This window comes from Ambystoma mexicanum, chromosome 11, assembly GCF_040938575.1.
Source record: "Ambystoma mexicanum isolate Mex_15411 chromosome 11, UKY_AmexF1_1, whole genome shotgun sequence".
NCBI classification, from domain to species: Eukaryota; Metazoa; Chordata; class Amphibia; order Caudata; family Ambystomatidae; genus Ambystoma; species Ambystoma mexicanum.
The window spans coordinates 899069421-899096871 of NC_090934.1; the positions used below are offsets into that span (position 1 = coordinate 899069421).

At 43.8% G+C, this 27451-nt stretch overlaps 1 protein-coding gene across 1 annotated transcript in view; it reads right to left on the reverse strand.

The window, feature by feature from the left end:
- Positions 1-2397: 2397 nt before the first annotated feature.
- LOC138503896 (mucin-2-like) overlaps positions 2398-27451 on the reverse strand; it is a 577632-nt gene continuing 552578 nt past the window's right edge. The window contains exons 16-17 of the mRNA XM_069623967.1: positions 5794-5920; positions 2398-2689 (exon numbers count right to left, since the gene is read on the reverse strand). Coding sequence (XP_069480068.1) covers positions 2430-2689; positions 5794-5920 — 387 coding nt within the window. The 3' untranslated portion in view covers positions 2398-2429. The remainder of the gene's footprint in view (positions 2690-5793; positions 5921-27451) is intronic.

A 27451-nucleotide genomic window follows, 5' to 3' on the forward strand; every position in this document is an offset into this window, starting at 1 on the left:
TCAACCATATTCACTGAAAATTCTGCATGGCTGCTTTCCATCATTTTTCTCCTTGCTGTGACATTGCAAAAGGGGACCGAACACATGCAAATCAGTCATGATACTTTCATCAAAGAACCATGCCAGCCAATCTGCTATGCTTCATCACCAAGAGATATGAACACAAGCAATCATTGGCATTTTCTGGCATCGCTGCCTTTTCTCAACAAGTTTATGTAGGCATAGCGTGCAAGAACCAAGGGATCCACATGTGTGCATACCCTCTCCCATTGAGAAACAGTCATTTTAGATAGCACAAAACCTGCTTACAGTGAATGGATGCTTTGCAGTTTGTGATGGATAACTCAGTTTGGGACAGGGACAATCCACATTCATGTGCTTATACTTTATTGTATTGGGCCCATAGGTCATAAAAAGTTGTTCCACCGTTGGCACTTCAACCTCTGATCATCATCCAATACGAATCCTGGGCTTACTGTACCTGCTCAATATCAACCCTGCACCATCCCAAATGCGGCCCTGCCTTTGGCTGAGAAGAAGTCACATAATCAACCTTATAGACAATCAGTTACTTAACCAAAGACCTCCTGACAGCAACTCCTAGGCCATCACTGCCGTCACGCCACCTGACTCGCTAGACGCAACCCGCCCCTCTCCGCTCTACCACCCAGTACAGCTGTATCTCTCCTCTGTCTCCCTCTGTTCCTACCCCCCCTGTATATCCGTGCTGTTGTTACCACTGAAAAGCACTCCATCATGCATCTGTAATTTTGTACACCTCTGTAAAGCACTCCGTTACTTATCTGTATGGGTGTATACCTCTGTAAAGCGCTCTGTTGCTTCTCGAAACTAGATCCGCGCTCAATAAAAGCCAAATAATAATAATTACTTCTTTCTGTGCTCAGGCCCTAGGAAGCCCAAATGGAGCCTCATCTCCGCACAACAGCCCCCCAACAATCCCACAGCATCAACTATACTTGGTCTTTACTTCAGAAAAGTAAATTACTGTGTTTCGCATTCAAGGAAGAAACTGTGTCATCCGGATTTACCTTAGTAAGAATCGGATCCAGGTGTTTTTGCTCTCTTTGGTATTTGGGAAACCGGGGTACAGCAGACTATGTACATTAAACTATATTAATATGTTGAATAGATTGACCAGAATATATACGTTCTATTTATTTGCCCTCATTGTAAACAAATATCCTGAACATGAGCGCCGACTCCATGTTCTCAGACACCCTTATGCTGAAAATGTAGCTCAATGCATTAAGACACAAAACGTTGCCACGCTGAGGCTCCCGAGAATCGTATCCAATGAACAAAGAGTAAGCATTCAGACATGGTTTCTTGTGGGGTGGGTGTTAAGCCAATCCCCTTTAACTTAGCTGTTGTGTTTCTTTTAAGAGGCAGAAACTTTTAGAATTCCATTAATGTACAGCTCCTTTGACCCCTTTCTGTGAGTGAGCCAAGAAGTGGGGGTATATTGAAACATAGGCGCATATGAATGGCAAGGGGGGGGGGAGGGTGAAGCAGTCACAGGAACCAACAAACACGAATATTATTCATTAATGTATTTCATTTCCTTTTATAGCGAATTCGCAAAAGCTATTTGCATAAAGTTGCTGGAATAGTGGAAGAAATTATGAACAATATCAGGCAGTACAGAAAAGCGTGAAGACAAATACATTGTTAAAGACAATCAATGACAAGAAAGAAACAAGAAATAATAAACTGACAAAATCGAATTATTACAAAAGCAGGTATTATATATAAAACAAGAGTCCTTCTCCAGTCACAGCTCACTGGAGGCATACCAGTGGTAGGGAAAACATTTACTGTGACATGGAGCAGATGCAATAGGAGTAGGACCACTGATGAACATGGCAGCCATTAAAGTCACAACAGGGCGGAGCAGCAAATGGAGATGCAAGTAGACCAATCCAAGACACAACACACCCAGATTGCCAAGAGTCCTCCAGATGGGGCAGGAATGCCCATCTGAGTGGTAAGGCGACCTATGACCAAGGTGAGTGAATTCTGCTCAAATACTGCTGCTGCAGTGCAGGCAGAAGGGAAGATGATGCATGGCAGTGTACCAACCACTGCAACATCTGTCTGATACCCAGCACAAGCAACAACAGCAGTGCCAAACCCCCAGCTCAACATCCTGATGACCAAATCAGTAAAACGTCACCGGTCTAGGCAAAGGTTCAGGCGATGGTACAAAGACCAAGTGTGAGATCACGCGCCGGGGCCATCTCAGATGGTGTTTTATCAAGCATGGAAAGTGAATGAATTGTGTACCTGCAAAACGGCCTAGAGAGGACTGTCTATACAATGTTTAATGGTGAAAAGGTGTCAGAGAATAATTATCAAATAAGACTCAACCAATGTTCTGATGCACAAACCAGGTTTATAGAATGTTAGCCTTACCAGCGGATGCCGTTTCCATTGATCTCGCCACCAGGAGGCACATCAGATCCCTGGTAGTAACAGGGGCAATTACCAAGAGTGACGCATGCTCCAGAGTTATCCAGATAGTTACTTTCCTGACAGACGCAGCCATCCACAGGTACAAACGGAATGTCACATGTGTCGTCGGGGTCACTCAGGGAGTGGCAGCTGGGCTGGCAAGACATGACGTTGTAGCTGTACACCAGAGTGTCTGGGCACTCGTCTGCATATTTCCCTGGAGAAAATAGTAGGGACGAGGATACATTAGTTCCACATCTTGGCATTCATACACAACCATGCCTGACTTTAAAACATCAGTGAAAGTTTCTTTAATGTGATATAGAGTCACATCTCAGAGTGTACCATGGAAGGGCTGATTGTGCTTATTGGCAGCCTTGGCGTTGGATGCTGTGGTGCAGCTGCAGTGTAATTCCTTAGCTAACTATTATAACAATTCTTATTGTAAGCAGTTTAGATGCGTTCCCGTATGTGTCTAACCACTGGCATTGCTACACAAAAGAGTGTTTATCACAGAAATGAATGAGAATGTGAGTGTGGTGTTAATGAAGTGACAGTGGTGTTCATTGAAATGTATTGTGCCATCTAATCTTTTGAATACCACTGCAACATGCTCGCCTGGGAAGCCAGTCGACATGGAGCAACAGAGGTTCGATCCCCGGGTCCGCGCTTAGAAACCTCTAGGTAGTAAGCACGTTATAAATAACCTATCATATCATATCACTGGAGTGAATGGAAACTGCAATGTCAGATTAGTTGAATTATAGCTTCTGTGATAACTGTATACTGCCAAAGCTTCTTGGAACTATTGATTGTTGCTGGAATGTATTTAGTAGATGGCAGATATTCCAAGTACCCAGAGTCTGGTGTATTAGATAAGCTGTTATCTTGAATTTCCTACGGAATCCCCTGCATCCTTACCTGTTATGGTGCACATTAAATCAAAAGGAAAGCACTGTGGGATGAGATGTGCTCCATTCAAAAAGTGCTTAAACACAAAGTAATAGCCTCTTTCATTTTGTTGGCAGTACAAATGCAAAGTCTACAGTGTCAAGTGCCCATCAGCTTGTTGAGAAAATGCCCAAGGACCGACACCTGTCACTGATGCCTAGTAGACGTTGAAGAGTTTGTTTTTTTGTAATTTCTGTTTCATTTTGATGCAACAAATAGAGTATTCTTGTGGCTAATCAAATGGGGATAAAAGCTTTCCCCCCAAAGATATATGGCCAACTGCTGTTGTGGATAATGTACATGGACGACTTGGTCTTGATGGACCAAACTCCAATTGGCCTACAACGTCGGCTAAATCAGCTATTACTATAGCTGGAGGAAAATGGTCTTAACATAAATGTTAAGAAAACCAAGATAGTCATGCTACCTAACATGTCCGGAAAAAGAAGACCTAAGTATAGGTGGTGTGTGGGTGAGGAAAGGGTGAAATGTGTAGAATCAATGACTTATCTGAGAGCCTCGATCAATCCCAGTGCCATTGAAAAAACCCTGGATTGAAGTGATAAAACGTATGTGTATAAAATTGACCACACAGGCGCAAATCTTCCACAAAAGAGATTGGAAATACTCTCTAACACCAAGTATTACCTTCTAGAAGCAGAAGGTTATTCCCATCCTCACATATGGCGTGGAAGCTGTCGCAACCCTTGCTCCTAGATTTTGGGAGAGTATGAAGGTTTTTACTGGAAAAGGGTACTTTGACTTCTCAATAGTGTGCCGATCCGTTTCATTAGATTGGAACTAGGACTGCAATCCGTTTAGTCGATCATTAGATGGAAATCATTGGCACTCTATCGGAAATGTATAGATCCAGACAATATCTTGCCCTGGGAAATCTTAAAGAATCGAGATTCAAATAATAAAGATCACTTTCTGGATAGATGGAAACAAGACTGTGGAGAGGTGTTGAATAGTTTAGACACGACATGGGACACTGTAGTCAAAAATCCAGAAAAGGTAAACAAAATCAAATTAGGAGGCTAGACTGGATTGGGACCCAAGCCTGAAGACTAACATATAAAACCACACTCAAGCCAGAGTTGGACAATAGATCTGCTAAACAAGCTCAGAGGAAGCGCTTGAAATTTCCAAGACCAAAGTACCATGATTTATTCAAGAGATTGAAGCTAAATATCTTACCAACAAAAGAGGTACTAAACAATAGAGGACAATTTGATGCAATGGGGCCAATATGTAGATATTGCAAGGTTTGTGCGGTAATAGAATCAATAAAACATCTAATGATAGAATGTCCCGAACTGATCCCAATGAGAACGAAGCATCTGTCCGACTTGGGAATTCAGTTTAAATCATTAACAACGGAAGAATGTTGGAACTTATTTTTAATTGGGGAAAACCCGTCAATGATGTTTGCGTCTTTGAAATTCACAGAAACTGTTTTAATGATGTAGATAACTTTGTAACTAGTTATCCACTGTCTCATATAACATTAAAGGCCAAACCCTGTTCCGGCATCATCGCTGTGTCACTCGGCAAAACCCTAAATTCACAATCACTTTGCCCGCCATAGTCATCCAGGCTGCTCCAATGTTTGAACACATTTTTATATAAAATGTATATTCACTGTATATCAAATCTTCTCAACATCCTATCAAAACCTTTTTATCACTGTTTTATACCCACTTCATATAAAATGTTCATTTTATATCAAAGCAATATCATTTTTTATAATTTGTATATAAAATGTATATTCACTTTATATCAAAATCCTATCAAAAGAAAGGCAGGACTAAGACCGGAAGCAGGGGACATTCCAACTTGTCAATATGATGATGTGCGTGAAAGGGGGCCCCAAACACTACTCACAACCTATGGTAAATGACACAAGGGACATGCAATGGTGTTCCACATACATTTGTGTGTGCAAGTAGGCACTGCACTGTGTTATTGTTTTGTAGGTGATCTGTCATAGATGAGGACTGAAAACATATGGTGGAGGGGGCATTGGTGCTTTATGGAGTTGTCACTGTTGCCTAACACAAAAAGTAATAGTACTCAGAGATTGCTACTCATGCGCAGCCCCACAGGACCACCAACATGGCCGAGCCAAAGGATTCATGTGCTGGGTGTGGAGGAGATCTAAGTCTCTGTTGCAGGGGCCCTTTCTTATTTTGGGGGCTCATTATAGAAGCTGAGCACTGCTTGCCCCATCCTTGAGAAGAGCACTTCGACTTAAGATACCTTTGGTGGTTCAAGAGTTATAGATTCATTGTATATGCATTGACATTGCTTGGCAGGGTTGAAATGCTGCAACAAAGAGTGTCGAATTCCTTGGATAAAATTACTTACGACAAATATTGCTTCTCCACCCCGTCAGCAAGACACCTTTCATAGTGCAGATTCTGACATATGCGGAGAGGGCAGCACACAGGCAGTCCTCATTCTCTTTGCAGGCACAGGTATTGAACAAGCATTTCTAGGAATACAACAAACCAGAAAATCCCTTTATTAGCTAGCGCAGTACATACACATCTACAATCCTTGTTCTGGTTCACTTTAGCAACTAAAAGCTTTCACTGTCATTGTGGCTGCAAGGTCGTGCCAAGATCTGGTGATACTGCACTATCCCATCAGTTTACAGTCAATGGCCCTCATTACGACCCTGGCGTTAAGGGATTACCGGTAATGGTAAGGGTACCGGTACCGGTAATCCCTTAACGCCTGATTACGAGGTCCCTTTGCTGGTCCCGACCTTAACGGCTGGTCTGTACCAGCCGTTAAGGTAAGGACCTGCAAAGGGACCTTGAAGGTGATTACGGTACCGCATTTTGTGGTACCGTAATTACCGCCTTCCCCTATGGGGCAAAAATGGGAATGGGGAAGGGCCAATGGTAAATGGGGAATTACCACCCCGCCAACATTGGAATGGGGCGGTAATTCCCCATGTCACCATGGCGGATCCGGTAAATTACTGGCGTTAACTATGGCGCTAATAGTGCCATTGGTTAACGCCAGGGTCGTAATGAGGGCCAATGTGTTGCCTCTGCAGCGATATCAGAGCACTAAATTAAGAGTGTCTTAATGTACAAATAATGACTCGCATAGTTTACAGCTAATCCCTTAGTGGTCATGCAGTCCAATGAATAACCTCTGCATGACAGGGAATTAATTTCCATCTTTTTGTAGATGGCGGGCATATGCGATACTGTAAATACCATCCCAGAGAATCTGTTTATGAGGATGGGGGCATTGAACTGGCAACTATCAGAGTGCTTCCTACTGATCTAACCAAAAGCAGCATTCACACAGGTCTGATGTGGTATGCATTCCTGGCCAGTTGGGGATCCAGAGATGTGTGCCTCCGTGAGTGGGATCTAAGGGGCATAAGTGAATGAGATCAAAGGAAACGAAGGCCTCTCCAGGGGCTTCCAGACAACTGCAGAAGGCTACTGCCCATCTGTTCAGACCAAAACATCCAACAATGGATGGAACGCATAGCCTATCAGCTCCTGGGTAAGAAGAAGAAACTAGAAAACGAAACAGGAAATTAGACGTGGGGATAGTGACTAGGTTAAAAAAAATATAATATTGAGGCAGTCATTGAGTGCTCAGTAGCATAACATACCCTAACAACCTAGCATGACATATTATAACTTTAAAAAGCATAACTCAAAAGGATAGCATAGTATTGCATTAAGTATCATTAAGAAACAGTAAAAAAATAGGCATTGGCAACATCAACAGTTTTGGCTTTTGTGTCAGCATGGGATGTCTAGTTGCAAAATGCTGCCATTACCGTACCACATGGCCATACATTTAACAGCTGGAAAATGGTGCGAGTATCTGGCAATATGATAGCAGTGACTGGCAAATTCCTGTCTAACACCTATACACAAGCCAACACTGGCTTTGCCGATGCATTTTGTTTTTATCATGACATTAGTGCAATGACACGCATACTGTGTATTAATCAAGTAGCTGAAGGCACACTTTTTTAAGACACGTTTCGTATATCAGGAACACATTTACAACATTTACATCTGAAATTAAGCCATTAGCTCTGAAAAGACGACTTTGGAATTCCACTGGCAAGGACTGACAGTACACAGTTTGATGTTACTGCTTCACAGCCTTCAACCACTCTATAGCCAAAGAAACCACCTCCTCTACGGAAGGATGTTGTGGTGCAGCTGCAGTGTAATTCCTTAGCTAACTAACTTATAACAGTTCTTATTGTAAGCAGTTTAGATGCCTTCCCGTATGTGTCTAAGCACTGGCATTGCTACACAAAAGAGTGTTTATCACAGAAATGAATGAGAATGTGAGTGTGGTGTTAATGAAGTGACAGTGGTGTTCATTGAAATGTATTGTGCCATCGAATCTTTTGAATACAACTGCAACATGCTCGCCTGGGAAGCCAGTCCACACGGAGCAACATAGGTTCGATCCCCGAGTCCACGCTTAGAAACCTCTAGGTAGTAAGCACGTTATAAATAACCTATCATATCATATCACTGGAGTGAATGGAAACTGCAGTGTCGGATTAGTTGAATTATTGCATCTGTGATAACTGTATAGTGCCAAAGCTTCTTGGAACTATTGATTGTTGCTGGAATGTATTTAGTAGTTGGCAGATATTCCAAGTACCCAGAGTCTGGTTTATTAGATAAGCAAGACAGTACCCAGTTTGATGTTACTGCTTCACAGCCTTCAACCTCTCTATAGCCAAAGAAACCACCTCCTCTACGGAAGAGGATGCCTTTGCCCTAGCAGTTAACAATGACAATTATATTGTGTTCCTTGCGTTCTTTCTGAATAAAGTTAGTTCCATTCGAATCAACAATGATACGTCATTAGCCACCTTTCCAACGTTTTCACTTGAAGAAACTTCCAAGTCATTTATTTTTCCTTGTAGTTTTTTGTTTTCCCCAGTAAGAACTGAGGAAATATTATCACTAATTAAATCACTGAAACCCACCAGTAACAGTCTCATCCCCTTTCCTCTTTATCCTGCTCAGTTCCAGACTTCTGCCCTAAGCACTTTAATTACTTGCCTTGTTAATTATTCCATTCTACAGGAATCAGCCATCAAAGAACTGAAGGACTCTTACAGATTTGCTAAAAGAAATCTTTAGACCACAACATATTATAGAACTATCTCCCTATTCTGGGCCTCCCCTGGCAGGCAAACATCCTTGAGAAGGCAGTTACAGTAAAGCTGCAAACATTTGTGGAAGACCACCAACTCTTAGATCCTGTGCAATTGTGTCTTAGGTCAAATAATAGAACAGAGGCATCCCTTGAATCTGTCTGGGATGATGCTGATGAGGGTGACCATACCATGCTGGTTATGCTAGACCTCTCAGTCAATTTCGAGATCTTATGTTCCAGACTAATCGAGGTTGCCTATGTGTCATTGTGAAAAATTGGAGTCGGCCTCGCAGGAGTACAAGCAGGGACGTCATTTCACTAAAATGCCTGGGGTAGCAGAGGTGACATCACATGACCCTTGACATCAGATGACATCACAGGAAGTGATGTCATTTGACCCCACCCGAAGTGATATCATGCTATGGAACATGACCTTTCACCCCTTAAAAAACAGGAAGTGGACTCACATAGCATTGTTCCTAAGCACACTACGAAAAATATGGTTACAATATCACCATAATGTGATATATATTTCATACAAGAATGGTTCGCCATACGTCCCGTTAATATCAGTGTGTATAAACCCATATTACCAAATTACTGTGATTGCAAGCAGACGTCCATGGCCAAATGATAATGATGTGCTATTATAGAGCACTTACGCTGAAGCGCTTTATGTAGAACAAATATACATACAATATCACTCAACCTATGTTGGTACTCACGACCTCAGAAGGATGAAAGGCTGAGTTGAGGTGTTTAAAAACAGACAATAAGTGACTCAGACCCTGAACTGTGCCTAAAATAAACATGTAATGAGTCTATCAATTATTGTATAGAATTCTATAAAGCCAAATTATTTGGTATTCCCATTCTTTCTTACTTAGGGTCACTGCTGAAAGTGTTAGACTTGTGGATCCCTGTTTTAAAACAAAAAAATCTTTTTTAAGAGGCCTGAAAAAGAAAGCCAGCCACTCCAGAAGCAAAGAGCCGCATGCGCTGGCCACAGTCCAGGATCTTGCATAACATCTTTTTTAAAAAAACAATTCTTTTGTTTTTTAAGGGTAGCAAGGGAGACCACAGGGGTAGCAAAGGATACCTGAGGGGTCGCAGTTGTGACCCCTCTTGACTCCTAAATGACGTCCATGGGTACAAGGACGAGAAGGGGTAAAATGGCCCACTCAGCCTTCACACTTCTACAAACCAAAACACAATACAATCATAAAGGTAAAACAGGGACAGCCAAGAGATATACCCCATTAGTCTTTTGTGATCACACAGATTGAGGGAAGGCTATAATCTCATGAGGGATGTGAAAGTCAACCAGTACTGACTCAATACCACAGTATCACAGTCTAAAATAAATGAAATGTCCAATTAGGGTTATATAACAATATGAACACTTTAATAAAACACACCATCTGCAAGTACTATACAAAAACACACACCAAAGGAAGGAACAGTGACGGTGCAACAGACTGAGGAAAGTTGCACTCTAAGTGTAGTTCCAGGGGTGGTATGTTAGCTATTACCATAAGAAGGATATTAGGTTTAAAACAGGAACGATCATGACCCAACCAGTTTCTAGGGCCCAAGTGGACCATAGGGAAAGTTCAGTGTCACAGTTCCTGGATTCGGTTCTTGGTGGGGTGATTCATCAGACCGGGGGTTCACACGTTGATGCGAGCTGATCAAGTTCAGTCGGCATGTAGGATTCTGGTGGCCCTGGCAGCAAGCGTGCATCAATAAGGGCCAAATACAGTGTTCTCTGTGGTCGAACAGCAGAGGTTGAAGTGATGCAGGTGGGGGCGCTCCCAAGAACACTTCACAGTAGCCCAGGCCGACTCAGACTTTAGCAGCTGGGAGAGGTCAGAGAGTGATGCTCCAGCGATTTAAGTCAGAGGGCGATGGTGGTCAAAGAGGTGATCGAGGGTGCATCAATGTGCGATCAATGAGGTGGCAGCTAGCTGGGCGGACCCATGGTTGTAACCCCTGGTTAAAGTTAGCGAGTGACTCGCTATAAATTCAGTTTGGGTTCCGCCATTGAGCAGATGCTTCAGGACTAGCACATGACATACTTTGCTAGGACAAAATGCAGAGTCCAGCTGGTTTAGATCCAGTGCAATAGGTCAGCTGATTGGAGGAATGCAGACACCAGCACCAGTGCCTTCCCTATGTTCACGATGTAAGGAACACAGAGCAACCAGTTCAGTGTGGTAGAACAGGGAGCTTCGGTTGGTCTGGCACTCCTGGTTGCTGTGAGGCCTTCAAAAAGGCCTCACGGACAGAATGCTTCAGTTCATGGTCTGCTCTTCTGGCACAGATCTGTTGCAGAGTGGTGGGTCCTGGTCCACAGCATTGAAGGGCTTTGGACAGTGAAACTGTTCCAAAGGAAGTCCAACTGAGAATCATCAGAATGTGTCTTCAACCTTATAGGGTCTTTGAGGAACTGAGAGAATTCTGCTGAAGGGGTGTGATATTCCATATTTTAAATGCACAAATCCTCAGATGATTGGGCCAAAGCTAGCGAGCTTCAGTGGACTAAGCCCGGCTCCTGATCGTATTGGACTTTGCCCTGTTGACATGCACCCAAAGTGCTTTGCTCTAAAGGAAGTGGAAGAGACAGGAAAGCCTAAGCGAGACAGTGATTAACAAGATGGTGGAAGGCTTCGTCCAGTGTCCAGAATACTTCTGCCTATCCTACTGCAGCCCCCGTCTGATGAAAAAGACATTTGGCTATGCAGCACCTTGGGGTGAGGCTAGTCCTCCTGAATGGGCATGCTTCTTTGATACCTGGGCCCAGGACAGCTGCCTGCTGTGTGGCTCCTTCTGGGGGAGGGTGTTACCGGGACATCCCAAAGAAAATCAAAGAGAGGCTGGGTCCTCTAACAGATTTATGTTCTGTTCTGCCACCAGCATTGGGCACTCATGATGATCATCGTAATTTGGGTAGTGGGGGCATATCTTAAATGTTGCCCCTGTGCTGCAGTGACTTTGCTGTCACTGCGGCAGTCGAGTAGGCATCTTGTGACATTTGAATCTGCTCTGCCCACAAGCAGAGTGTGTGCTGCCGATCAGGCTACTGATGCAGCAGGGCACAAGTGTGCTAAGCTTTTGGCATGGCGTTGCGACAAAGGGGAATCTGGTTAGCAGATTACCCCATTGGAGAAGGAATAACCTGCATCATTTTATGTACTAAAAATCTAAAAGGTCATTGCTCCGCACCCTTGTCAGATGGCAATTCCACACAGTTGTCAAACTCCCTAAAGTGGTGTGACTCTTTTTTATCTCACAGAACCAGATTATTCCAGTCCAAAACCAGTGATATGAGGGGTCCCCTAGGCTCTTTTCTGTCTCAGCTGCTGTTTAATATTTATATTCAACCACTCATGTATATTTTTACAAAGTATGACTACACTATCATTTATACGCAGATGATATACAGATGTGTCTGCATGTAAAAAAAATGTGGCTGTCTCCTCCCAACATGTTTTGTACTGCACAACAGGGGAAAAATCTTCATTAAATAAACTGCAGTTGAACCCCTGTCAAGCCTCCTCCCTGCCCTTTGCTTTTTTGATCTAACAACATTATTTTTTCATCAGGTAAAGAGCCTGGGTTGTATCCAGTTTGGACTGCGACCACCATGTAGGGAAAATAGTTCAATCTATATATTATCATCTCCAACTCCTACAGCCCATTCTCACTTGCATCCCTGTGGCGGATCAACCTTTTGTGGTCACTAATCAATTCCAAACTTGATTACTGTAATGGCATTCTGACTGGAATCTCGAAAAAGCAGCTCTCACAATTACAACAGGCTCAAAACTCTGTGGTGAGACTCTTGTTCAATCTACCAAATGTCTCACCTGTTTCTCACTCTCGCCAGTCCGTTCACTAGCATCCAGTCCAACAGAGCAAGTGCCTCCACAGGCTTGCTCCTCTTTATCTCATGACAATAATTGTAGAATAGTGTCCATCACGATCGCTGCGTTCCTCTGCTCCATTCCTCTTAACTATTCATGTCTCTCTTTTTGTTTAGAGGAGACTGATGTTTCTCAGGTTTTGGGTCCATGTCTATGGAACTCCCTTCCCAAACATCTTAGATTACAGAATTCATATGTATTCTTTTTCAGTACATATCTCTCCATCTCCCTAATATTCTGCTACCTACATTAAGACTAGAACCTAGATGCATTTCTGTCTGCTTGGATTTCCCCTTTGGAGGAGAATATGCATATAACTAATGAAATGAAATGAAATATAGACAAACAAGCTAGCTCCTCTCCGGAAGAGAAAATCTTTGCACTATCAGTTAACAGTGACAAGGATTTTTTCTCCACCAATATCCCAGCAGACAAAATCTGCAAGGCACATCCTTATAGGCCCGCAAAGCATTTAGCTGCAGTTAATCCCACACTACCATTCAGGAAAATGGTCAACATCCTCCCTATGCAAATAGAAACAAGGCATGTGTCCAAAGGAGTGGAAGCTCCGGGGAACCCAAACCCCAGTTACTTCATACACCATCAACATCAAGAGTCAAGAAAGAGGTTGAGACACAGGTCATACTTGAGCTTGAGATGTCTCTGGAGAGACAGAAGCTGGCCACTGGCCAGTTGAAGGTTATTGGAGAACAGAAGAAGGCAATAGCTTAGGTCTTCCAAACCCCACATCCGACACCATCAGGGTTTTAGAAGTACTTTGAATGGGGAGGATGCAGGCACATTGCACCTACTTTCAGCGAGTGTTGGAAACAAACAAAAGGAAACAGGGACATAGGGCTTGCATCAGCACTCTGCTATTGGTTGGCAAGCTACTGGATGCCTTTGACATCTTGAACCGTGGTGGAGTGAGCAGTATGATGAAGGCAAAAAGGGCTTCCTAAAGCTAGGTCATGAGCGTTAATATATTCAACAGCACCTATGAGAATTGCACATGCAATCAAAGGAGATCCTGAAACAACTATGCTATAGGATCAAACGTGCATCAATCAAGGTGACTGTGGACATGTGCCTAGAATAACTGAAGGACTCTTTAAAAATAGAACTATTCTGTTACTCCCTGCCATCGTAACTCCAACATGTGGGTTTGGCTCCAGCACTGGCTACCAACAGTTCTGAAGGTTTAAACAGCCACAGGTCTACAGTGGGAATAGTAGGCCTTTTTGAACCAGAACTAAGATCCAACCAAAAAGAGGACCTGTGTGGGGCTAAGCAGAGACTGGAAGTCCCACTTACTAATCACAAGCCGAGCTTGGAACCAGAAGGTGATCAAACAGCTCCAGGGGGCCACCTTCATGCCTCACAGAAACTCTATAGAGTGTGGTCAAGAACTTCCCCTCAGAAGAATCAAGACACCTATTTTAAAGTTCAAGGACTGGGAGAAACTATCACATTGCACACACCTGCCTGGTGAATCCCAAGTGACAAATGATATATACGAACAAATGCGATGCCTGATATTTATCTATAAGAATGGTGGTCAGGTGTTGCAGAGCTTGACGAAGACCCAGAAACAAATCTGGAAATGTTAGAAGAGGGAGATTGGAACAAGTAGTACTATGTTCCAGTAGATCTACAAGGCCAGACAGTGTGACAGAATTACTGGACTCATGCAGCGGTCAAACAGCTATTTAGGCAAACGTGGTCCTACTTGAACAACATTTAGCCGAGCAGAGGATGACCATACCCTACGCCCAAAGATATTAAGAAATCTACCTGAAAGCACAGTCATACTGTGAGGTAGAAGTCAAGAACATCCCTGTTGAGCTGCCATGATTCCTGGGCATGGATTACACTCCCTTCCTGTCATGGATGTCCCAAGCATGAAGAAAATGGGAAATGCCCACCTGTATTCAGAGCCACCAAGCCAAACAGAAGGACTCCCAGAGCAGGCCAGAGGAAGAAAGAAAGGAAGGAAATATAGAAGCGTCCATGAGATTTCCAAGTGGAACCCCAGCAAAAGGTCCTATTAACTACTCTAACTGTGAATAGAAAGATATCTTTGTACACCTTTCCTAGGGGGGCAGGGTCAAGGGGAAGCTTAACAAAAGCAGAGAGTCATGGGAACAAAGCCACACGTGGAAGAGGAAATTGGAGTGGCCATGGGGGGCAGAAAATGCAACCAGCTGTGTGATGCATGCCCCACAAGAGGTATATAGAAGATCTCACTGGCCCCCACTCCAAGCTCAGTCTTACATTTAGAATGACTGCTATCAAAAGACAATCTCCATTGATGCATGGGAAGGATGGGTGGCCTGGTTAACACCCAGAAGGTATGAAGGAGAAGAATATTGGTTTCATGTCCTCTACTGAAAGTGTCTACAAGCCAAATGAGAAAAATAGTCAAGTTACCAAAAACCCCAAGGTATGCAGACACCCCGCATGAGATGGTACTGGGACCCTGCACATCTCCGCTTCTAGGACCCTGTAGGGGCTGGCAATGAGTTAAGAAGAGAGAACAGAAAACAATCAAAAGAGGCAGCAATCCAGGCACCCAATTATTGGTGCATATTGGTCCATAGAAGCATAGGTAATATAGACTGAATGATTCCAATACAGCAAACACTCACTCAGGATATTATGCACTATGACTCCAATCACACAGAGCTATACAATAGAGCCGGTGGAAAGGAGGAGCATGGGTGTCAGGAGTCGAGGTTTGGAGTTATAAAGTAGGTGAGGAAGAGAGAGCGAAGAGTGAAGGAGGTAAATAAGAAAGGGAGTGGAGGAGGTGGAAAAGGAGATAAGAACATTGAGGAAGTAAAGAGGAGTGATGGAAAACTGAGGCAGTGGGAGAGAGAGATAAGGGAGCAGAGGGGGTGGAGAGAAGCGAAAGGTTGAGGTTGGCAGGACAAAAAGAGGCATGACAGAATGAGATGGGACGAGGTGAAGAGGACAGAGAGAAGATCTGAGGAGGTGGAGAGCTTTGACCTGGCAGATAGCATCAAAAGGAGTGGGAGAAGACTGGATGATGCAGTAGAGAGAGAGAGAGAGAGAGGTGAAAAGGAAGAAGAGCAGACCAGAAGGGGTTGTAAAGAGAGAATGAGAATTGGATAGGAGGTGCTGCACATGAAAGAAGAGCATGCTGAAGTGGCATGGATGAGGAATGAGAGGGAAGAAGGGCAAAAGAAACAAGAAAGATAACACAGTATAATGAGAGAGAGCACCCTGAACCTCAAACGTTACAACTAGAGACAATCAAACAGTGGTGAAATGACCTCAAGTTACAACTGAAAGAGTTACATACCTGACCCTTGTCCAGAAGACCCAAAGTACCAGGGGTGGTAGTGCCAAGTAATCTACAAGTCCAGTGAAATCAACGCATTATCTTGACGAGTAAAGCACCAGCCAAGAGAGGCCCTTGAAAGGCAAAGCATGAAATGTAGGCACAATGAACCCCAAAGACTGTGAATGACTGTTTGTCACTCTGCAGGAGGCAGATCTGTTTATGAGAGAGATAGAGAGAGAGAGAGAGAGAGAGAGAGAGAGAGAGAGAGAGAGAGAGAGAGAGAGAGAGAGACGGAATATGGCTGCTGGGCAGAAAGAAATATGTCCTAGAACCTGGGCATATTATGAACCCTGGCCCACTGTTTTTGCTTTGTACGGAAAGGCAAGGTGAACCTATATTTTGGTTTCTGATGATCTGTTGTCTGTGAGGCCTGGGAATCTTCTGTGTGCGTGGATGGAAAGCTGGTAAGTGACAATGACCATTTGCCTGTGGATGGTGGGAAGCATGTTCCTGTTACGGAATACCTGTTCTATGGCCATCAGTTGTAAAAGAGCCACATGCATACTGTTCGTAGCATCCATCCATTTGGGAACCTAGAATTGATAGCATTGAAATCAGCTGGGCCAGTAGGAAATGCAATGTGGTGGTGCATTATTCGCATTATGGCAGCAAATATCTTGATGAGGATGTGGGAAAAGCAGAGCTACATTATGCACATGTACCAGTGTCACTGTGTGTTAGAAAGTGCCACCTAATGGAGCCCAATGACCACCTACAACATGCATGGGAAGACTGTTATGATGTCCCTTTCAGCCTCGAGGTCTTGATCTCTTTCTGTGAGAAAGGTAAACATTGTGGGCAGGTCCAAGCACTAGGGATCTGCTGATCAGTGAGGCCCCAGCTGAGACAGCCAAGATGGTTTACCTGCTAACACGGGTAACTGGGCAGGTTGTTGTTCTACCTGATTGGAGTATGGAGTGCAGGGCTGGCTGATGGAGCTGCTGGGGCAATGGGCTACATTATGGAGAGGGAGTTGCTGCTGGTCCAACGGAACAGCTGATAGAACACAATAAATTTGTCCCATAGCAAGCACAATATATGTTGCTTCATCCAAGGTTGCTTTTCCTAGATTGTGCCTTGAATGCTGTCAACAACCCCTATTTTGTTAAAAGGTAGATTTGCGGCCAGCCGTAGGCCTCTTGTGGACTTATTGGCAGTGAGATTTCGAGTGGAATGAATGAACCATACATAACGAGTTTCCACATGACCCAAGGAGTCAGGGCTTCAACGCACAAGCAGCCTTGGTAGATTGGCTCCCTGGGCTAAGGGACAACGTGCTGGGGGGCTCGTAAGCAGGTTGGTGGGCTAACTGATCGCAACAGGGTTGCAGAAAAGGTTCATGGGCTACCTGAATTGCAATCAATCGGCTATACACTTGGGCGGGGTGTGTGCTTCTGGTCCAGCAGATCAGCTGCTGGAACAGAATGTATTTGTCTCATGGCAAGTGAAATGAGTGCTGCTTTCACAGGCTTTGGCTATTTTGTACTTTTTATGCTGTTCCCAACTAATTGGTTAATGGGTACATGAGTGGCCTCTTACAGACTTGTGGTTTTTTCAGTTGTCATGGTCCTGCTTCATGACGGCCAACCTTTGTGAACAACTCCTGGGGGAAGGTGCTCTATTCATAAATATTTGCATGGGATAACATGTTCTTATTCAATTTTTTTAATTTTTCGCTTGCAAAATAAGTGCAAAAAGACTGGCTGTCGCAGGCCGTCAATTTGCAAAATGTTGTACATGCAACAGCACCACCTGTGCCTGGGCGGTCTTTTCTAATGTAATTTCCATGTGATAGAGGTGCACGTATATTACATGTGGACCAATATTGTATGGAGCAGATAAACAATAACTAACCTTTTTCTGCACATTTTACTGCATGAATTGTATGCCCATCAAATTCACCCCCCGCCCCCAAGATGTCAGGGCATTTGATGGGCAGAGCCTGGAGCAGATCCTGCATATTCGATCCCAAGTCTCTGCTGGCCTTGGTTTCGGGGTTTTACATGTTTCTTAAAATCCTTAGCTTGATGGCTCCTCTGGCCTTTTCAAAAGAGCTACAGGCTGAGAGGTGGTGGTAGAGCTAATCCCACATTTTTGTTGGCAGTTCACGTCCCGGCTGTGCTTGTTTTAAAAAGGTTTTTTAAGGAACCCTGCAGATGTTTCATGGATCTGCTTTTGAAGTGCTGAAGGCAAAAATAAGGTCTGCACGTCTCTGAGCCTCCAGAAGGCAGATTTACAGAGCATTTTCCAATGGGATTGCACAATTATAAAACGCTTCTGTGAATCAGGCCCTAGGTTCTGCATATTACTATCAGTGCTGGGAGACGCATCATTCAAGTGGGTTTCATTTCCTGTGAAATCTGTCGGAGGAGAAAGTGAACTTAGTGAGTGATGGTCTTGGTTTATTGACAGGGATGGTTCTGACCACTGCCCTCACCTTTGGTTTTCAAGTCTTAGCAGGATGCTGCAGTGTCCTAATAAATCCTCACTGAAAGCCTGGAGAGGATTTATATCCGTAACACTAATAGGGTGTTGTGGTTGATTGATCACACTCAAGCTGGCGATTGAGTTAGTCTTCTTTTATTCACATGCGTCTTGCAGTTTCGCAAACACTTTGCAGAGAGCTGTATCATGTGTCTCCTTATCTTCCTTATCTTCTGCATAGATTAATATGTCATCCTTAAAGTAGAAGACATTTCTAATGTTTTTCAAGAGGGAGTCCATCATGCGCTGGAACACAGAGGCTGCTGAGGACAACCCAAAAGGCATTCTGGTGAATTGATACGTTCCCAATGGGGTTATGAACGCTGTGAGTTGTCTGGATTCTTGATGTAAGGTTTTCTGGTTGAGGCGTCCCTCATGTCTAATTTCGAAAAGACTTTTGCCTCCTTCATCAGCAAAATCAGTTCATTTGTGCTCGGTAAGGGGTAACTGTCTGCTATCAACTCCAGATTTAGACTGTGTAAGTCTATGCCGATCCACAAGTCGCTGGTGTTCTGTTTCTTTATGAGGACCACTGGGCTGAGCCATTCTGATGACTCCACCGTCTCTATGGTTCCTTCCGATAGCATCTTGTTGAGCTTTTCTTGTAGCGCAACTATCGCTGTCGCTGGCAGAGGTCTCACCCTGTGCTTGACTGGCACTCCTCCCTGTTTTAATTTTATCTTGTGCACATAGTTTTTGATGCAGCCCAGTGTGTCTGAAAATAATTCTGCAAATTCTTCTTTGGTGATTGACGCGCCATTTTTGTTTATAGACAGCACTTGTCCCTCCATGCTGGGGTCGAGACTGATTTGCAATTTGGCCTGGTCATCCCACCCTAATACTGGTGGTACTTCTTCCGCAAGTTACACCTTGGTGTTGGTGACCCTGCTTTTGAATTCCACTGTCGCTCTGATGTACCCCAGAATATTCACACTGGCACCTACGTATGATGTAGGACTAATGTTCGTTTTGATGCTTCTACTCTTTCCCTTCCCACCATGCTTTTGTACAAGTTTAAAGGTAGCATGGTGAGGTCGGAGCCCAAGTCCGCCATCACACTTGTTTCATGGCCTTTGACTTTAATGGTACAGTGGGACTTTTCCCTCCGAATCTTGCTGCTGTTCACCATGAAAACTGTGGTGGATGCTTCTTCTTTTAAGTAGGCCTCTGTCCTCTTTGTTCTGGATTGCTGTCACAGGGCTTCATGAGGAGTTTGGAGGCAGCCCCTGCAAACTTGTGTCCGGGTTCCATGAATGGGGGAATACTGGGCCATTCCGACCTTGGAGGGCCTGGTATTTTCCCATTCAGGGAACCCAGACCCGGACCATCTCCATTCCCATTTGAGCCCCGATAGTGCTCAATGGGAAGGGAGCTAACAACGGGCCCGTTGTTAGCTCCATGGTAAAAACAGACGTCCAGAGCGGGTCCCGCAAGGAGATCTCATAATAGGGCAGAATGGGTTTAACGGCACCGGCACCTTTACCAGCGCCGTTAAACCCATTCCACCTGGGTCCTAATGAAGCCCACTGTCTTCCTTGCTTTGCACGTGCACACCGACGCAAAATGTCCATACCTTCTACATTTCTAACAATCTTTATTTGTTGCCAGGCATTTTCTGATGTTGGCTCGGTGGCTTGTACTGGCACATCTGTGTCCCTTCAATGGTTCACTTTTCACCTCTGCGTCATCTCTGCGCTCAAGTTGCCCTCTGTGTCTTCTGCCTCTGGATTGCACCCATTGTACTTTGGATGATTGTGCAGTGATTCCCCACTCCTTGCGCCTGCAGAACGTCTCTTCTACTGCCCTCAACATCTGGATTGCTTTGTCCAACACTATTTCCTTCTCCAGAATAAATGTATTTTATACCTTTCTTTTGTTGGTGTGGACTATGAGCATGTCGCAGATCCTTCCCTCTGACATTGCTCCAAATGCACACAACTCAGTAAGTTCTCTTAGCTTGACTACATAATCGTCCACTGGTTCCAGCGGTTCTTGCTTCCTGCCATAGAATCTGATTCTGTGTAGTACCATGTTTTCTTTACATGATAATCTCTTGGCTATTCTCTTTTTTGTTTCTTGATAAACATCATCACCTTCTCCTGGGGCTTCTGGGTTCAGGCCTGCAAAAGGTCTGTGTCCTTCCACGCCCTGCACATTCAGTAACGCAGCCTTCTTGCCTGCCGCTGTATAGCCCGTTCCACCCATAGCTTCCAGATAAGTTCAAAACAAAGGTCCCACTGGAGCCATGGAATGGCTGGCTTGCCTGGGACTTTCAGGAATGGTGGTGTGGTGTTGCTCCCTGCATCGTAGGGCGGGTGGGCCGATCCGATCCTTCGTCGCCAATTATGTTGTTGTCGTATGAATGATCACACTCAGGCAGGAGATTGATTTAGTGTTTGTTTATTCACATGCTACACATAACTTTGACTTTACTGCCAATTTACCTCTCAGCATACAGTGCAGTAGTTGGTGGTATGATTAATTTAGTCCTGCTAGCAGTTCCTGTTTTTAAGGTAAGTGATGGGCCCCTGATCAAGTGGTTAACAGACAGAGCGTTAGGCAGCCTCCCTCTCCGTAGCTTGCCGCGCTCGTAATATCATGAGCGGGAAGCTCCGCTCATAATCTTGCTGTCATTCTCGCGAGACTTGGCACAGGACTTCCTGGAAGTCCTTTACTCTACAGAGGGACAAGAACATAAGGTTGTCGTGCTACAAAGGGCCACTCATTCACGTAATCAGTGAATTACCATACGGATGCTGTTGCAAGGTGGGTGTGCTCCATTTTTCCAGAGCACGTCTTCCTCGTCTCACGCTCCTCCCTCTGCTGCTATTCTCGAATCATTCATTTTTGCTTATGTCCTCTTTTGAAATAAGTATGTTGCAACCACTTTCCAATCTTATAGTGATCATATTTTTATTTTTTCTACAAACCACCACATGCAACCGTATCCTTTGTCTGAGAATATTTTGAGGAAGACCAGACAAATGAATCTGTTAAGTAGATTGACCAAAAACTTAGATTACAGTCTACAAATCCCAAAGGTCACACAGAAAGGAGTCTTCAGACCATGAAGTTGAAAGGAAGGGAAATACCCTGCCTGGTCTACTAATGTGCTTCACTTTGGCATTGCACATTGAAATGTGCTGAATGTAAGCAAAGTGATTTGGAGGATCTAATTGATCTGGAGATTCTGTATTTTTCCGCAGTTTTTCAAATGAACAGATCCAGTCTGTCTTCCAATCCACTCTGTAGACCAAGAACAGAATGTTAATTTTACTGGAGGACAGTAATCAGACCTTAAACCAGACTTCACACAATCATATGATTTAGTCTTGCTGCTCTGTCTAGTAAGATTCCGAAATTTGGAATGCGTTAAAGCAGCATAATTATAAAATGTACATTGAATTGGCACAGTCCAGGAATTGTAGGGTTATTGTCTCCATGAGTGCCCGGCTGTCATTTACTTTACAGTAAATTGATTGGGCTTATGATGTTTTCGGGCTGAAATTGCAAGTCTTCATCACCTCCTGAACTTGCAAAGCACCTAATGTGTACTGTAGCTGAACATCAATTCTTAAATGTTCTCACCACAGAGTGGCTACCCTCAATGATGCTTGCCATTTTAATAGAATGGTAAATATTATATGTTTCCATGTGTCAATGTTTAATATCTTCATTTTGAATAAAGTCCTAAGCAACTGAACTGCATCCAACTTTGAACATCGATAAAACAGTCATGGATTGCATGAAAGGAAGGCACTGCCATGCTTTGCCTGTTCTCTTCCCAGAGGATCATTCCACCATTTAAGGTCCATCATCACACATTGTGTAGTCCAATTACTGTTACCTTTTCAATGACCTCAGCTAGCTAGTGCATACCAAATTAATGCTGCATTATCTGAGTGGAAATACATCCTTCCACTCAAGCAAATGGTAACTGTACATCCCTTAACAACATTTGAGAAAAGAGGCAAGGTTAAGAGTCCCCCTTTCTCATTCCATCAAGATAAAATTCAAAATAGAATTTTGCCATGTTTTCAGGCGTAACACCAAGTTTAATCTAAAAAATGAATGAACTAAAATCAACTGAAATAGAAGCTATCTACCAAAATAAGTGTAACAATAACAATTGAAGTTAATTAAAATTAAACCGAACGTATGCTCTACCATGAGTAATGTGACATGTACAAAATTTCACTTGGATGTAGAAGACATCTTATTGAAGATCAAGTGGCATACGATTATCTAAGTATAAAGGTTACCAAAAGTGGGAATTTACCAAAACAACTGATGAGGAGCTCAATTCTGCATAAGTGAAATACCTCTGTTGTACCTATGTGTTTTAGAAATTTTGGAAGAAAGGCTATTTATCCCACACTAGCTGGGGTACTATGCGTTGCCCATGTCCTGATCGAGTGGTGTCTCATGTGATCTGGAGGATGTTGTTCTTATCCTCTTGTCGGCAAGTCTTACTTCAGTTTGCTCTGGTGTCTCATGTAACCTGGAGGATGTTGCTGTTGTCCTTATGTCAGCAAGTCTTGCTTCAGTTTGCTCTGGCATCTCATTTGCCCTGGAGAAAGTTGCTCTTGTCTCTGATCGGCAAATCATGCTGCTGTTTGTTTTTGTGTTTCAGAAGCTCTTGATATTTATTGTCGCTTTGCATCAGATGGAGCTTTTCCAAGAGATATTCGTTTTTTGGGTTGCATGTTTCAGTCACTCAATGGCTTCAACACATTTGAGAAAATGTCCAAGAAAGATTGACTGATTGTGCTCTCTTCTCTTAAATGAACCTAAGCGGACTGTAACCTTGCCATTTCCCATATTTGGAGTGGCGTGATAAAAACAAAATTCAATTTCTTTTTAATTCCCTTTAAAAATGCTTTAATGAACACTTTGGAATGTTGTACAGTAATAATACATTCAAAGGAATAACCGACACATCAAACATGTTGCTACAAACACGTTTCCAAATGTTGCCTCCTTGTACCTACTGTAGTGAATCGGGGTGAGCCTTAGTAAATGATGGTGACTACAGAGTACATTTTTTGCATCCAGACAGACTACGATCTTGCCCCAGACAAATGAGGAATCCATGCAAAATTTGGTAGACATAGGTTCAATGGTGTGGGTTTGTATAGCCGAACAAACATACACACATAGATAAGTTCAGCTTTATTTATTAGATTAGAGATTAATACAATTCAGGCAAGACAAGCATCTGTATGTAGTTTGGCAATTTGAAGGCATGTTGGATGAAATAATTTGGGGGTTTCCGAAAATATTTTAGTATTGAATTTGTCCATGAGTACGCCTACCATTGAACTTGGATGGATTAGATTCCGCTGTAGCTATTAGACCTGTACTCTATTGGGCTATGTTATGAGCAAACTCACATTTGCATAAATATAGAGAAGCTCTTGTTGAATGTACAGAATCAAGCATGTGCATTTTTGCTTCCCAGATTAAACACATGAAAAAGATGTCATGCACCCAATCTAAGTACCTGTGGATACACACTGGCTGTATAGAGTGGCTTTCGAAGTCAAGGATTAAGAATGTGATCTCAAGATGGCACTTAAAGCATCAGATAGATCATTGTTTGGTGAGCTTTCTAAGTTGGGAGGAAGTTATGAGGAATACTTAGATAAAGTGAATTCACTTTTTAGTGTTGCATATTTCTGAAATTTAGACTTGGAACGCTACTTGTGGTATCCTTCACGAAAAACTGGACCTCTAAGTCCTCATGTTTTTGCTTCTATTTCATAGGAGTAGCAGAAAGGATGTGACTAGCAGTTCTGGCTGGACTGCCCATTTTAGGGCGGGACAAAGTCTGATTAGCATATGGCCTTTCCCCTTTTTGTCATGGCTTATCAGATGCAGAACAATGGTAACAATGGTCTAAAGGGTTGCCCAGAGTAATGGCAGATGTTTTGATTCATTCTAAACCTTCCAGCCATATGTTCACCCTGAATGGGATGGGTATGCCCAGACGTGGGTCCAGTGGCTGCTCTGCCTAGAGATCCAAACTACTCCTCACTGATGACACCTAATGGGGATAAAACTTGTCTGGGAATGCTTGTGGTCTCCTGCAGAAGGGATGTGACCTTGTATTTCGGGCTGGACTGGCCCATTTAGGGTGGGACCAAACCTGATTTGCATTTGGTTTTTCGCCTTTCTGTAATGGCTCGGCAGGTGAAAAATGATTGTCTGGAGGGCTGGCCAGAGCGGTGCCAGAGGTTGAGATTAATTATAAACCTTCCTGCCATCACCTCTTTTGTTTTGCTTTAGTTGAGACACAGCAACATTTTCACTTTGTTTATCCTTTTACAATGGTATCAATTTGTGCACAGAAATTGTCCGCCCATGCTATACTTTCTCTGCTGTATGTTACCAGTCCTTCTGCCAAGCAAGTTAGTGTGGTATCCTGCCATTTGGTATTTACATGTTTACGCCCTTTCAGCATCAGATACAGTAGCTCCACACACTTGATGTTTTTTGAATCACTGCTGCACTGTACAAGATCTGGACCCACCATTTGCAGTTGCACCCTATGTGCCTGGAATGTTCCTTTTATTCTGCATATCGCAAGATGAACTAGGACTTGTGTCTCTCTAATTGGGACTGCTTTTGATACTAACACCTTGCAGCCCCTGACGCATTCAGAATGATTGAACCCACATAACAGCTTCCATTCACAGGGTTTCTTCCCACACCACTCATGTCGGAATACCATGATTTGCTAAACTCAGGAATGACGGATATCCTCAATCACATCCAAACCCATCCATTGATGCATGTCATACTTTCTTCGTACTACTCTTTTCATTATTCTATACATGTTTTCAGGTATGCCAGCTTTAACAGTGCTATTGTAAATAACATCATATTGTTTTAAATTGTTAGACAATCTCCTACTTGCTGAAAACAAGCTTTGCATTGTTTCCCCCATTGTCATCATCACTAACACTTGTATCAGCACTATTGCTACCCCGGAGAGAGGGGGAAATAGGGGGAGAGAGAGAGAGAGTGAGAGAGAGAGAGAGAGAGAGAGAGACAGGGAGAGAGAGAGAGAGAGACAGGGAGAGAGAGAGAGAGAAAGAGAAGGAAAAAAAGAAAGAGCTCCTGCAAAAAGAAAGGTATGGAGCTAGCAGCTGAGCTTCGGCCTGCAATGGAGTGTGTCACTGCACACGTATTGCACCTGGACAGACCAGTGAGGTAGATGGGGTACAGGTATGGCTACCCCTCCTTTTAATATAATTGATGTGCCAAAATACTACCTAGAGGTGTCCAGTGGACGTCAGAGAGGTAGACCCAATAACGCAAGCCCTTTACTTTCACCGTGAGGGGAGTGCAAAATACCACCTCGTACGGCACACGGTACCAAGGGTTGTTCCTTCTATGCACAAAATCACCAACATATATGAAATCACGAAACAGCATCAGTTGTGTGTTCATGCGCTCGGGATCTGTCACCGTCATGGTTGCTACGTTCAGTGTCTCTGTCATCTCAATCCTGGGAGGTGCAATCTGTCGCGAGACACATTTAATTGCCCTAGTTATTGTGGCCAAATAATCTTTGACCTCATCGCCTAACACCGCTGCTGCCTTATATGCGTCTGAAGGTTTTCTTACAAGGGATATGGCGTTGTGCATAGGCCGATCAGTGACCACTTCGTGAGGAGACACATGGTGGTCTTTGCTGGGCTGTGTGCGTAAACTGAAGAGTGCCAGGGGCAAACAGTGCACCCAGTTCTTTTTCAACGTGGGACACAGTTTGGACAATTTTCTATTGAGTAGCCCATTAATCCTCTCCACAACGCTGTTGGCCTTTGGGTGGTCAATTGAACACCTCCTGTGCTTAATGCTGAGTAGTGCTGTGACATGCTGAAACAGTGCATTGAAAAAATGCATGCTGTTGTCTGACCTTAAAACCTTGCACACACCCCACCGAGGGTAAACCTCACGGACCAAAAATACAGCATCACATTTGGCATCCAGATGTGTACATGGCCCCACCTCCACCCACCTTGAGAAGGGACAAACCACTACTGTGAGGTAACGGGAGCCAGTGCAACGCTCACCTTTATCAGCATAGTGTACATGTAATTCACGGGACAGCCCAGAGGGTGGGGCAATGTGCCCTGTAGCATTCCGTAGTGTATCCCTGTACTGAAACTCTGACATGTGGTGCAATGTATGACCATTTCTGTAATGCTTTCCTGGATGTTTTATATAAACCAGTCCTCCTGTATATCTGCTGCTATGTGCTGCTTCGAACAGTGAGATGGGTAGTGTAACTGTTCAAATGCCACTGCTAGCATCTCCTGGGGCATTACTGTCTTCCCAGAGCTCTCTTGTCTCCATAACAAATCAGTTGGGGATTGATTTCAAATCATTCATAGCCCTAATTCTTTCTCCATCCCTGATGCCCTTCCTTGTAACTCGATAATCTGGGTGTTCGCTTACTGGTGGGGTGGTCACAATGTATTCACAATGTATATATGCCACTATTTTGGCAGCTGCATCGGTGACTGCATTCCCCATTGATATTTTGTATGTGCCATGATTGTGGGTGACACACTTGATGACCACCACAACAGATGGCTGGGATAATGCTTCTGCCAGTATTTCTGCAAAAGCTGCATGCTGCAGCAGGGATCCATCCGTCCTCCGAAACCCGCTCCTTTTCCAGCAGGATAGACCGGCATGTACGGTTCTTGTTGTGATGTATGCCAAATCTGAATATATTGTGGCATGGCACCCTTGGGACACTTTCAAAGCTTCAATAAGTGCTATGAGTTCTGCTGCCTGTGCAGAATAATGCATGGGCAATCTTTTCATGACCACTGTCTTGTACTCCCCTTCCTCAAGTGGTACCACCACTGCCCCTGTATGCCTCCACTGCCCCTGTATGTCTTTGCCCACTCTCCTGGTCGAATTGTGGACGACCCATCAACAAAAAGTATCTTACCCTCTGACAATTCACAGTCACTTGCTTTTGAGATGTCATCCTCCTCCCCCTTGTATGTGGCACAGTCGTGCACTGTTAAAACCTCTGTAGCAGGCATGCCTGTTAGGA